The 14,028-nt window shown below is 40.4% G+C and overlaps 2 protein-coding genes across 2 annotated transcripts; one reads left to right on the top strand and one right to left on the bottom strand.

The window, feature by feature from the left end:
• Positions 1–555: 555 nt before the first annotated feature.
• tmem182a (transmembrane protein 182a) lies at positions 556–5,246 on the bottom strand. Its single transcript, XM_070837704.1, has 5 exons — positions 4,909–5,246; positions 3,464–3,587; positions 2,080–2,178; positions 1,833–1,970; positions 556–1,158 (listed from the first exon to the last, which is right to left on the bottom strand). The coding sequence occupies exons 1-5, from the start codon at positions 5,065–5,067 to the stop codon at positions 932–934; spliced, it is 747 nt and encodes a 248-aa protein (XP_070693805.1). The 5' UTR covers positions 5,068–5,246; the 3' UTR covers positions 556–931.
• A 2,755-nt stretch (positions 5,247–8,001) lies between these two features.
• mfsd9 (major facilitator superfamily domain containing 9) lies at positions 8,002–13,887 on the top strand. Its single transcript, XM_070838236.1, has 6 exons — positions 8,002–8,121; positions 9,296–9,383; positions 10,061–10,104; positions 11,083–11,212; positions 11,838–12,047; positions 12,130–13,887. The coding sequence occupies exons 1-6, from the start codon at positions 8,035–8,037 to the stop codon at positions 13,002–13,004; spliced, it is 1,434 nt and encodes a 477-aa protein (XP_070694337.1). The 5' UTR covers positions 8,002–8,034; the 3' UTR covers positions 13,005–13,887.
• Positions 13,888–14,028: the final 141 nt, after the last annotated feature.

Raw genomic sequence — 14,028 nt, forward strand, 5'->3', positions numbered from 1 at the left:
TGCATTGTCCAAAAACATCAAAACACACTGTTGCACTGATATGTTCCTGTATTATGATGAACATGAGCGCTGTAGTTTATACTGACTTGACACCCATACGCTGAGGTGCTGTCACACGTACTCACCAGAATACTAAATGTGTATTAATCCACAGCTAAAAATAATCCCAAATAAATGCATTATTTGCTCTCATTTGCGAGACGTTTGCTAAAACTTACGGTGCCCAGCAGTTGCAGGAACTTTTTAAAGTTTTTAAAAAATGAAAGTTTATATTTGCGATCTGTTTTTAAAGATTCTCAGTATGAATGAACAGACTTGGAGTGGAGAGCCACAGACAAGATAGGGAAGGTGGAAAGCATTAGTTTTGGTCTTTTCATTGGATTTGTGAAGTATCATCAGCGTTAACCTTACATAAGGAATATCATGCCACCTTATTTGATTTATATGCACCATTTGTTTTTGGATTGTATTAAAATGCTACAAATGAAAATATATATTTGAATTGCTTGTTAAAGTACAATACAATCTTTTTTTGCCCCTTCAGCAAATTTAAAAAAAAAATGCTTCATTTAGCATCATTTCTCCTCATCAACATTTACCTCGCTGGTAATTTGAATTGAAACATACACTCAATGCTCACAACCGTACACACAGAAGATTCAAACAAAAGTGTTATGCACTACATCTATTTGTATTGTATGTAATCAGGCTTGTGGATAATTTCTCATGTAGTCTTCAAACTATGAGTAGCACAGAACCTTATGTAAAAAAGTGTTCAAGACTGTCAGATCTTTATCCCACTGAGCTGCCTTGTAGTATCTACAGAGTCCTGCTTTTACATGGCAGACAAAATGGGAAAATATCAAAGGTCTGGTGGTTAAAAATAGAAGAAAAAACACTTTTATTTCCTTTAACCTGCTGCTGGTTACAGTCAGTGGCAGTGAATCTGGATGGTTCGGCCAATGAGGAGGAAAAGAAGGCCGGCCAGGAGGCAGAAGAAGATGCCAATGGGGGCAAACATGAAGGACAGACCGTAGTTAAAGGACAGCTGGAAGCCTGGGCACACTGCAGAGCGCTGGTGGTCTATGTAGACTTCCACCACATCCAACACCTGTAGCCACAGCACGTACATCACCACCACACACAGCAGGGAAAGACCTGATACAGAGAAGAGCAGCAGAGGCAAAGACATGAGTCTAAGAACACTAACACAACAATGTAAAAGTACATAATTACAAATACAAGTACAGAAGTTTTATCAGCTCAATACAATGAAAGTATCAAAATGATCATATAGTGAGTGATATATTGCATATGGTATTATTAGGTTGCATTAATGAGTAGGCAGAATTTAACTGTTGAGGGTCAAAGCAGTAATTTTAGCAACTCTACACAAAGTCAGGGAGTTAAATCCAGTAAGTCTCCCTTCCAAAGGGTCATAAAATTAACCTGTAGGGTCATGATAGGATTAACAGGATAGGAGAGAATAGAAAGTAAGATCTGCCACACAAATGTGTCATCATTTTATTCTTTATATTCTCTATTGTTTGCTTTTTTATATTGATAACTTTACTCTAATACTTATTCAAATGAAACCAGCTGAGGAGTTTTAAAGGGAAGTTAAGAACTACTAACAACTCATACACATCTGAATCATTTGCAATGCAATGGATTGTATTTTATAAGCTCATTATAGTATGTTTTGAATGTAAAATCTTATTTTTAAAAGTCACCGTTAATTAAAGCTAAAACGTAAAGATCATCTGAAATCTGGTGAAGTAAAAGTATAAAGTAGCATAAGATGGGAAATATTTGAAATTTGAAAACCTCACCGGATGCCAGGAAGAGGCCGCCTCCTGCTTTGTACAAGTGGTGGCTGGCGAACGGAGCAGCGCAGATGATGATGAAGCCACCAAGCACTACAGCTGCCACACCGATGAGCATGAAGATGCTCCAGAAGCCTCTGTAGACTGGACAACAGAAACATTTGCCAAAGTAAATACAGCCATCAGATCCCTGAAGAATGTGAACTGAATCTGTACAAAGAAGCAAAATCTGAATAAATAAAGAAACACTTACTTATGGCAGAATCATACTCGGTGGCATTGTGGGTCTGATGAGAAACAGGGAATGGGAAGAGGTACGCGTGCATGCACACTTTGGAGTGAGGCTGATTGGCTGGATGAGAAAGAATAAATCAACACAGAAAACAAATGAGAGCGTAATCGTACAAGTAAACCATCACAGCTGGTAATAAGAGGACATTATCTAAAAATACAATATTGTTATGTATGTGTGAAGAAAAGGCTTAACTTCCATACAAAGAAGCTACATTATGCATCAGATATTGCAAAAAGAAGACTCTGTTCTTTGTGTGTTGATGATTCACATTAAATTTGTGATTCTTAACTTCATTACTTTAACATTAGTAACTTATTAAGTTTGACTGAAATCCCTTTTTATCCTGATTCCTAACAAAAAGTCAGGATTATTCTTTACTCGTTCTCTGATGCTTTTATGTAATTTTTTCCTACTCTTATTCTACTCTCATCTATTCCACCATGTGAAATTCCACAAACCCTCACAAGGTCCTTTCAGTGCTGGTGGCTGTTTCTGACAATGACCCACCATTCAAAGTCGCCATCAGAAAATAGATGACACACAATCACCTGACAAACGTCCAGAATAACATCACATGGTGCAGCACAGCTTCTAAACGGTCACATGTGAGGGTTTCTATCACTATGGCACTATATGGGTTTTACACACATAATGGCAGCAAATCAAAAACTGTTATTTATTCTGCAGCAGAGTCATAGTGCTGCCATGTGACTCTGTGGGAGCATAACATTGGGGGAGAATGGTTCCCTGTGTGCACAGTGTCTCTCTTTAACAGCTAAAAAACATTGTGTGTTAACAGTTTTTCTTTTATCATCTTGACACTGAATGACTTTTAGAAGAAATGCTTACGAACATGATTTTAAACCAATGATGCATCGGCGGTAAAAGAAGGACGAAATACAATGGATTTCCATCTGCATCTGTGATTGATGTTGACAGCTCTTCTTATTCTGTAATATCCATCTAAAATCCTAAATTAGTCTGTTAGGATTCCTGCCAATAGTTTAACTGGAGTCTAACTGACCCCAAACATTAGTAACATCCCAACGCAGGATAACATACTGCACGTTTCTTTGTCTGTGAATGACTTCTTTGGCGAAAGGGAAATATATTTGTCCATGAATAGTCCTAAAGAACATATCTCATATATTATAAAAAACAACCAAACCAAATTATGATTAGTAGCAAACAGTTACAGCTTAAATACTTTTCTCCACACAGAAATAAACGAGTTTATTTTTAGATATAAAGTCGTGGAAACAACGAGATAGTTAAGCCAAAGTCAACAAACACATAATGGTTAACTAATTAGAACAACATCATGTGTCTCTGTCTCACTTACTGAACCAGAATTTCCACAGCAGGTCGTCATCGCCTGCGTTGCCTCCAAACGAACACCTCCAGAAAAACCCCTCATGGTACAGAGTGATATCAGCAGTGTACTCCGGCACCACCACATCTCCACGCTGAGAGCAACAACAAAAGAAAGAATTAATATTCTGACTTTAAAAAGGCTGGATAATCATGGCTGCTTTCCATGTTATCTGTGGGTGTAATTAAATCCTGGGTGCTGTCTGGAGATGATGTGAGGCAGGTGTACGGTGTGTGGCCACAGTGGCGCAGAGCAGCTGCTGAGTCAGGTCAAGGGTTGAGCTGAGCAAGCACCTCTGACCTCATGCAGGTTTGGTTTGGTGCCGTGTGAGCGAGCGCACAGCTCATGGGTATTCTCCGTTCAGGAAACGCTCATCATTGGTGGTCATCAGGTTTGCACGTGAGCAAAAAAAGCACATCCTAAGCTGTCTGTCATGTCTTCTATAAAATACGTCTCAGAGAGATGAAAGGAGAGGGTGGAGGCTAATGAAGAAGCTTCATAAAGTCAAGGTTCATCTAATCAGGGCGTATTTTATTTTGAAATCAAAATTAGGTCTCTAAAAGGACTCTATGTTTTAAGGTCTCCTGTCAGTGCATTGGCTTTGTTTTAAATGAAGCTGATTGTTAGAGGACACCAACAATTCTACTAGATTGTCCACTAAAGGCTTAAAACTACTGTATTCTGAAGGGATCATGCACCTTCTCACACACACTTATCCTCCATTACATATATAATAATTTTGCTCTGAAAGTAATGTATGTATAAGTATTATTGATTAAATGAAAAACAAACCTACACACTCACACTGTATTACTGTACTGTATATACTATGTGATGTTGCTTTGGTTTTATTGTGGTGATATCCCGTCTTGATTCCAGTTTCAGTGTCCACTATGAAAAGCTAGGTATGTTCTAGTCGGTGATATTTAATACAGTACCATACCACTGGGACTATCACAGGGGCACATGGTACTAGCTATGTCTTAATCACTGCATAGCTGCACACACACTACATTAAACAGTGTCTGATTACATGAAGAGGTCCTACATGGATGCCTCTCCACCCTGCAGTTCATCTGCTTAGAGAATGATTGGAGCAACAGATCAGTGTTTACAAAGCAGAAGAAATTACTTTGATTCTAGTATAAAGGTCCACCATTAGACCTTATAAGTATTTTATTATGAAGGCACAGAGTACAACTTTACAATACACCATTTAGAGATTTGATACTATTCTGGGATTATTTCTTGTTTCTGGCCTTACAACAAGAGCAACTGACCTAACTTTAGTTCCTTGGGTTAGAAATATGAACATTTTTTGGCCTAAAAACACATTATAATCAATATTGAATGTAGACATGCCAAATATCATCTGACCCTCCTTGATCTGCTGCTGTTTTAAGTCCAACACCCACCTCTATGGTGACACCACCCGGGCCAACAGATCCGTTGGGGTTTTGGTTGCAACTCTCTGAGGCCAGCAGCCAGTAATCAGTTCCAAACGAGAGGAGGATGAACACAGCTGCCAACGCCCCAAAGAGCCCTGCGAAAAACAATGCCACACTAAGCTTCATGGTCCAGGATTGAGCAGCCGCTGGGCTACTGGATGTCTGACTTTCCCCTCCAACTACAGCGAGTGCATGTGACAAACAGAGGCAGCAACAGTCACTCCTCTTGCACTGCTGTACATCCAGTGAACAGGGTGGGCTCCGGCTGGTTTATGTTGGGTTACTGGATCTTGACTACTTTCCCGTCTCTCTCTCTATGTTATGGGAGGACAAGGTTGAGCACATGACTCCTCTGCGCCCTGCTGGGGTCTGCAGCCGGCCCACCCCATCACCCCCTGGGCTATTTTTGGGGTCTGATTGAAGGCGGCTGCTCAACTCCACTGTGGCGCTGAGTGTGTGGAGCATTTGGAGAGTGTGAAGGGAGGGGATCAACGCAGAAATAACCGGTGGCAACTGGACACCCACCGTCGGCATGGGAATGTCAGGGCAGGGTGAGACTGAAAGGACAGAAGGGGAGTAAAGTATCCCACAACACCCCGCCCAAAGCTTCTGCCCCACCAGGAAAACATATAAACACTCACACACACACACAGGCAGTATCATTTCCTGTAAATGCAGCCTCACAGATTATCAACTGAAACTTAACGAACAATTTATATAATAGAAGTAATACTAATGTTTAAACACACTGGGCCATTCAGCCACTACTGTTAACTCGTGCCACATAGTTTTAGTCTTCAATTAGTCTTTGTTTCAGTTAATTTGTTAATTAATGCTTCAGGTGTGATTTAAAACAATCAGGTTTAAAATCTGATTTTGCGGTTTGTAACAGTCAGTGTGAGTTGAAGGGAGCCACTGGTTTATTAGCATCTAAGGGGCATATTTAGCAGTGAACCTACATGTAGACTGTCAAATTTACACACTGATGTGACCCCGCCCTGAAGCACTCCACTCGCATCCACTGCTCTAGTGTGTGTGTGTGTGTGTGTGTGTGTGAGAGAGAGAGAGAGAGAGAGAGAGAGAGAGAGAGAGAGAAAGAGAAAGAGAAAGAGAAAGAGAGAGAGAGAGAGAGAGAGAGAGAGAAAGAGAAAGAGAAAGAGAACATTTAATAAATTATCACTTATTACTTTGGCTTTTGGGTGACAATGAGTAATCTATCATCTACCATTTGTAATTTTATCTGTTACTCAAACTGATTTTTTTTACCTTAGATATACAATGTAATGCAAAAAAAGATGAGGTGAGAGATAAGAGACACAGTGCCGTACGGTGCATAGAGGAACATAACTGTGTTTCTCCCAGTCCATGATGAATTCAGTGTAGTGAAGCAAACATTCAGACTTCATGTAAAGTGCAGAATACAAACAAGATACACAACAGCTACAACACAAGATATAAAGGTGCAAATTTCTAGTGCAATAACAAGATAATTGTGACGTAATATTTAAAAATATACATATATTTTATACATATGAAAAAACAGGTTTAACCCTGTTGGATCCTTGTGATTATGTGATTTTTTGTTATAACAAAATTAATTAGAAACCAAAGTTTACTGAAGTTTTAACTGTATACCTATTATATTTAATGTATAATTATGTTATATGTTGTATAAATTACATTAAGTACAGCAATTACTTATAGCCAACATCTTTTTATGCTGTAAGCGTAAATGTGTTATAGTAATTAAGAAATAGTCAATGGCAGCACTGTGCCCAGTAATTTACTGTAAAACCCTCCTTACATTCCTTGCAGTGTGCTGTTTCTAAAGTTTTGTATAACCAAGTTTGTCCAGCAGGTGGTGGAAAAGCAACTTCAATCTCATTCAGTCTAAATGTTACAGCTGACAGTCAGAAGAGCATGGGAAAGGTTCAATTCATTAGTCCATGGAAAATCCATCCATCCATGCATTATTTATACCTCTTATCGGTCATTGTGATCACTGTGAACTATATGAGATATGAGGGGTTTTTATATTAATGAGAACAAGTACCTGAATTATGAGATTAAAACACAATGTATTTGTATATGATTTCTTTACCTTGGGCATACAAGACTAGAGGAGTGTTGATAACACACTCAGCATTATAATTATCTATAAAACAAAATATTATACTAAATAAAACCAAATTCAACGTAAGTCAAATGTGTGTGTACATATAATGAAATAATAAAATGTAGTTTTCCTTTTTTATTTCTTTTATGTCATATTCTGTTGTTATTTATAATATTCTAATATATGTTTATACCTTTTCTGTGGAGGGGACTACAGCTGCAGTCACTGTGCAGTCCTGTACAGTAAATATGTAAATTAAACAAAATAAAACTGAAAGAATTAAAAATAAATAAATCTGTTTACGCATTTTTTTCCTCTTTATTGAACAGCTTGACAAACATAGACATCATATGAAGAAATATCAGCTCGTAAATATGTAATATCGGGTACATGAGTTCAGTGTTGTGATTGTTTTTCTATTTTTGGAAAATGTAATGCAGTATTGCAGTACTGCAGTGATGCATTGTTGCACTTCATTTTCAAATACTATACAATTTGGTTTATGACTGAAAAGATTATATTTATGATTATGTGAGTAATAGTAGTAATAATGGCAGCTTAATGGTGTAGAATTGATTTGTTTTGGTAATTCAATAAAAAAGCCAAACAATAAATCTTTTTATGAATAAGAATTTCCTCATTCGGTTCAGTTCTGTGACGTCAGCAGACGATACCAACTATTAGCGATGCCGCGGGGGGGAGCAGACCAGTCAACACAGCAGTTCAACACCTAAGAAATCAAACACGAGACTAGTGAGCTTAATCACAGGATATGTATGTGAAATATATCTTTAAAATCCGTCACCTGTCACACATCTCATATTTGCTTAGACGGTTAAAAACCGAGCAGTGTATAGTTACCCCCCCCATCTGTGAGACCTCCGCCGGGACAGAGACGTGTTCCCTGTTTGGATCTTTTACAGTAGAGCCGATGAGCGCTTCCGCTTTGACCACAGCCGTGCGGTCACAGCGGGAGGATGAACAACCAGAGATGTAGCACTTTATTTCAGTCACCAAGAGGACGGACGAGCATTATACAGTGTGTCTATGTGGTGGGCTTCATGGTGAGTAGTGAGACTTTACGGTCAGCAGGCTGAGTGAACTGTTAGCTCCATGCTTTCACTATTCAAAGGTTCGCTGTCAATAAACACACATTACACAATGCCTCATGTTCACACACACACATTAACAAGGTTTCCTCAGGGTGTTTGCAGGTGAGTTCAAGTCGTGGCCTGGTGGACATTTGTTCTGATTTTATTCATCTTTTCTTGATGTTTTCAGCAGCTAAATCATTGTGTCCTAAGTCTTAGACACCTAAAATACTCACCTGTCATACTAACCTGCTGGGAAACATAATAAACCTTTGAGCACGGTTTGTGAAATTGTATGAAACGTGGTAAATTTACCTCTGATATCTGCAGACACAGGCATGTATCTGTAACAACAAATGGTCTGTAGAAATTCAGGACAACAGGATGCAGATCATAGAGGATTAATGTTATCTTTACAAACAAATACATTTGATGTGTCTGGGTGTTTTGAAATGTTTCACCATAAAAGAATCAGGTGTGTAACTCCTGAATAAAGGAGGGGATGTAGAGCAGCAGGTTGTTTTGACACCTCTGAGTGTGTTGAGGGTCGCCTCTTCAAAGCACCACTGTCAGTAAAATCTGTTGCGATGTGGACTGCTACACCGTGACATAAGTTATATAGGTAAAATACAAGCAAGTCTACGTAATTGTTAAGATGATGAGACTCCACAATATCCACGCTGTTTTAAGAGCAGATCTGCAGTCATGCTTCATAGAATTATTAAAGTAATTCTGATTCTGATTCTGATTCTGATTAACTTTGCATCTCCAGAGTTAAATGTTCATCTTGATTAAAGGTGACTGGAAGGATTCAGGCAGTTCAGTTCACGAGGAGAACTGGGGACAGCAGCGCTACTGAAAGTTAAGCAATTACTGTAACGAGCAGTGTTAGAACACCGTATGAATTCCTGTGTGACTTCAATCAAGAGTTTGGCAAGAGCTTCATTTCAGCGATGCAGATAAACAGGATGAGCGGCTGCAGTAACGGTCTCCTAACTCTCTATGTCGAATACACAACACAGGCTGTGCATTATCTCCTAATTATCAGCCTCTGGTGTGGTAAAATCTTGATAATGATAACCGCTAAATACCTCTGGTCTCACTCCTGCTCCACATTCTTCCTCCTTCACTTCTTTATGTTCTCCAGGACTTGTTTGGGGTGAGCATGATCATCCCATTGCTGAGCCATCATGTGAAAGCTCTTGGAGCAAGTCCCACTGTGGCTGGTATTGTAGGTAAGTCATGTCCATCGCATAAAGTACTCTATTGAAGTTACATCGTAGCAGATGTACTCTGAGATCAGCCAAGTGTAAACATAAGTAGGCAGCAACCTGGCAAAAAGTATCAGAACCAAATGACCTATCAAATAATTACCAGAGTTAACGCAGGCAGGGAGTCAAATCATTTAAAATTTTGATTGTCATGAGGACACATAACTGCTAACAAACATTTACAATAAGCACCGCGCACAGCTGTAATGTTTCCAGCAGTTAATATTAGTGCTGAAATGACAAGTTCATAAATCACTTAATCAACTAAATACAGAAACGCTGCAAGCTGCACTAAGTTCTGTATTTGGTTGTGTTTTCCTCATTTGCTTGTTTTGTCCAGCATAGTTTTGGTTTTTCATTTTACAAACTAAATGATTAATAAATTAGAATGGAAATGATGGTGTGATAAATGGATGATAGGAAAATATGAATTAATTCCAGGCTCCCAAGCTTTAGTAAGGTTTGACCTACTGTATACAGCGCGTGTAATAAACAGCGATGTCCCAGCTTCCCTAACTGTCGGAAGACTGAAATACATTTTTATCCGTATTATCTTAGCATGATTATATTAGGCACACATGGTGTTTGCTCTGCGCTTTATGTTACAAACATGAATGAAAGTAAATGTGAAACTCTTGCAGGATCTACATATGGGATCTTACAGCTCTTCTCAAGCACAATAGTTGTAAGTATTGACTTTGTTTCACTCTCAAATAACCTGGAGCTCCGTCTCTGTCTCTAACTTTTATTCAGCCTCTCCTGCTTGACAAGGCATGCTCGCAGTTAGTGGCCAACATGGTTGCATTCCACGTTATCTCTGGTATTTCATGAAAACAATAAACACTGGCTGTTTTAGGTTGGTTGTGGTCGCACAATACACCCAGTCTCTGCACATCCGCACACACGAGCTACTCCTAGTTAGCCACAGACACACAAATATCACTTTTTATACACAGAAATGTATTTTTTTACCCTTTGAAACCCCCTTACTGGACGCAGAGGAGATATTTTGTCTGTGAACTAGCCTTTTTGGAAGGTATTACTTCAAATGCACAGTACTCTACAATAAGTATGGCATCTGAAGCAAGACTTCCAGCTTTCCATGTCTCTCCCCTGCCGCCCTCTGCTCCTGAAATTGGTTTAATTCTCAGGGGTCATGCGACAAATTAAACAGATAAGGAGTCATCTGTTGGTCCCCGCGTGCAGACCGGCTGAATCCTGATAAACGTAGGGTTACGTGAACAGCTGGGCCTCTATGATAATCCCACCAGGCTGCAGCCAGAACACAGCAAACTCAATTGGTCCTAATTATGTGTGTCTGTATGTGTGTGTATGTGAGTGTGTGTGAGAGAGAAATACAGGGTGAGAATCTAATAAAGGCTTGTACAGCAGCCGGTGGTGCTTTTTTGAGAGGAATTTCCGGGTTTGGGAATTTCTGCTTGTTTTTAATATCTCCAAATACTCCTTGTGTAAGGGGATACTGTTTGTTGTGATTTCTCATTAATTCCACACCAGATGTTTCATAGGATGGATTGCATAAAGACCGATCTCTATATAGATCTATATCTGTAAAGATCTCTCTTCTAAATAGCTTTTAGAGAATGGTCAGTTTGGTTTGATTTCTGTTTGTGGTCGGGTGTCATTTCCTGTGTGCGATTGGCAGGGCAGCTGGAGTGATGTGGTGGGACGGCGGTACTCTCTGCTGACTTGTCTGCTCCTGAGTGCTCTGGGCTACGGCCTGCTCGGGATGTCCACCAGCATCACGTTGTTTGTCGTCGCGCGGATACCCGTGGGTAAGTCCCAAACCATAGGCCCTTTTCACTGACATGTCACAGTGCAAGAATCACACACGTAGCTCAGAGCTTGGATAGAAATGAGCTAATGTTATCAGTAACACCTTTGCTTTTTTTTTAAAATGTCTGCTGTGAAAAATGTCTTCTGAAGTCAATACATCTGTATTTTTAAATGTTCATAAGCACCAACAGCTTGTGCAGCAAGTGGCTTTCCAAACGAATCAGAATATTTACCCCATTATCGTGCTTATGTTCCTCACTGATCATGCTTTGTTGCTAAATACACCAGTATATGTTTAGTTGTAAAAAAGACTGGAATGGGAGAAGTGGCATTAGTTCATTGCTTATTTAATGATCTAATGAAGTTAAAAGAGACTTGGGTAAATTAAGTTATACTGTATACTATGATAGCACATAGCTACCTGCTTAATTTTCCCTTTGAGGTCAACATCTCATTGAAGTTGTATTAAAAGAAACAATGAAATTACAGACAGGGTCTCTGTTCTTTGGTAAAATGTAATTATGACCAGTGGTTTGAGAAGTTGTATGACACAAAGTCGCCACTTTTATCTTAAAGCCAAGATCAGTCATCTTAACTATCACTGTGCATTGTGTTCTGTCTCAGGGCTGTTCAAGCACTCGCTGTCCATCTGCAGAGCCCTGCTGTCCGACCTGGTGTCTGAGTCCGAACGCCCTCTAGTGATGGGACACTTCAATGCAGCCTCCAGTGTCGGCTTCATCCTGGGCCCTGTGGTGGGTGGCTACCTCACAGAGCACGAGGGCGGCTTCTATACCTCCTCCTTTACCTGTGCAGCCATCTTTCTTCTAAATGCAGGTGAGGAGAAAATGGGGAGAAATGAATGGAGCCTGTATTTGAAGTGCATTGTTTATGTAACATTATGCGTGTATCGCTCCAGGGCTGGTGTGGATGCTACCATGGAGCGAAACGCTGATTCTCCGTGGTGACACTAAGTCCAGCAACAGCACGAGTAAAGGTCGTCAAGACAACAACTGCAGTGTGTCGGTTCACAATGGCTCTCATGCAAACAGTCACTACTCAGTGTTGGCAGGAGAGACTGACACAGGCTCCAGAGCTTCTGGGAAGCACCGAGGTGGTCTCAGGTGGAGGGAGGTGTCTCTGCTCCAGCCTGCCTGGAAACAGCTGTCCTCAGTGGGCTCTAAGATCCAAATGGTGGCCTCCTCGGACATGTGGGACCTCTTCCTGGTGCGTCTTCTAATGGCTGTAGCCATCATGCTTTACTACAGTAACTTCTCTCTCGCCATGGAGGAGCGTTTCTCACTTAAACCAAAGGTGACGGGGTATCTGATTAGCTACAGCAGCACCTTAGGGGCCCTGGCTGGGTTCCTGGTGGGGCCGGTCACGAAGCTGTATGGCAACAACATGCCTGCTCTGCTGCTTCACTCCACTCTTCTCACAAATTCACTCATTTTCCTGTACGCTTCTGCAGCCAGCGTGTGGCAGGTGCTGCTTACCTCCACCTTCTTTGCCATTTCCACCACTATTGGACGGACATGTATCACAGACCTGGAGCTGCAGAGAGGAGGGGTCCAGGCTAGTGGGACTCTGATCGGAGCCGGGCAGTCGGTCACAGCCGTTGGTCGAGTCCTGGCCCCTCTTCTCTCTGGTCTGGCCCAGGAGTTCAGCCCCTGTGGCCCCCCCAGTCTGGGAGTGGTCCTAGCTCTCGCAGCTGTGTGTTTACTGCTCATCAGGATCCCCAAATGGGACGGTAGAGGGATGACAAAAATAGCCAAACTGGGAAAGTCTGAGTAACTGAATGATTTTGAAATTATGGAAATGAATGCATATCTACCACACAAAGAAGTGCTCTTATTTGTAGGAGGCCAGCCGTGACGATAAAGTCACAGTCCGCAGACTCATAGTGGGAACGATGCTTCCTGCTCAAAGGCCAAACGTACCCGTAGATGTGACGACATCACAGGGTCAAAATGCCTCGTCACCACCAGCACTGCAGTCCTACTGTCAGGAAGAGCAGCTTCAAAGCTCAAGCACTGAGAAGCTGGAGTTTGATCACACAGAAATATATTGGTCTTATGTTGGCACATACTACTTGGGACGGCTTGACTGGTAGTAATGCACGATTTTGATTTTAATTTTCTAACGTTACATTGTCCCTGAAGTTACTGTCAGCCTGCAAATGACACACTGTAAGTCAAAATAGCTTCATCAAAATACAAGACAAGACTCCTTTCACATTTGAGGCAGTGATGATGTTCATAAATGAGCTGAAGCTGTAGTTGCTAGCAGAAATCGTGCTCCCTGACCATCCCAAGGTCGATCACACTATCATACTTTTATGGAGTAACTCATTTACCTCAATGCCAGTTGTTTCTCCTAAGGCACTAGTTCAGAAAAGGTTCCTACGGTGGTATGTTAGCAGATGTTTGCTGTTGTTTCTATCTGAATTTTACAGTTAAAGAGAATTTTTTATTTATCTTAGTATATGTTTAAATGACGATTTAAAGAAAGTATTGTTTTTAAGTTTCAGCTGTAAACTGGGCACCACTGTTGTTTTAAAAACCCAAATACCACTTTGTTAAGAAAGAAATGTATACATTCATGTAAAAAAAGAAGTAAATGAATCCATGAAGTAGATGCCAGACTTGTGCCAGAAAGTCATAAGGAATAAATAATGTTTTGTATGCAAGTCTATGGTGTTTTGAGTTATGTGTGAAACACTGAAAAAGTTTCCAATCTTCTCTTCCTCTGTGGGTGGAGTCTTCAGTGTCACATTTATAAACTGAGATTGTATCCGTGATTTAATCATTGATAACAG

The sequence above is a fragment of the Pempheris klunzingeri genome, chromosome 10, assembly GCF_042242105.1.
Source record: "Pempheris klunzingeri isolate RE-2024b chromosome 10, fPemKlu1.hap1, whole genome shotgun sequence".
In the NCBI taxonomy this organism is placed as follows: Eukaryota; Metazoa; Chordata; class Actinopteri; order Acropomatiformes; family Pempheridae; genus Pempheris; species Pempheris klunzingeri.

What these genes read in the sequence shown, in the direction of transcription:
- mfsd9 (XM_070838236.1), top strand. Translation starts at nt 8,035, where the DNA reads ATGAACAACCAGAGATGTAGCACTTTATTTCAGTCACCAAGAGGACGG. An exon ending in TCTTCTCAAGCACAATAGTT is followed by an intron (nt 10,105 to 11,082) that starts GTAAGTATTGAC and finishes TGCGATTGGCAG; the next exon opens with GGCAGCTGGAGTGATGTGGT. An exon ending in CGTCGCGCGGATACCCGTGG is followed by an intron (nt 11,213 to 11,837) that starts GTAAGTCCCAAA and finishes GTTCTGTCTCAG; the next exon opens with GGCTGTTCAAGCACTCGCTG.
- tmem182a (XM_070837704.1), bottom strand. Translation starts at nt 5,067, where the DNA reads ATGAAGCTTAGTGTGGCATTGTTTTTCGCAGGGCTCTTTGGGGCGTTG. An exon ending in CGAGTATGATTCTGCCATAA is followed by an intron (nt 1,971 to 2,079) that starts GTAAGTGTTTCT and finishes TCTGTTGTCCAG; the next exon opens with TCTACAGAGGCTTCTGGAGC. An exon ending in CGGCCTCTTCCTGGCATCCG is followed by an intron (nt 1,159 to 1,832) that starts GTGAGGTTTTCA and finishes TCTCTGTATCAG; the next exon opens with GTCTTTCCCTGCTGTGTGTG.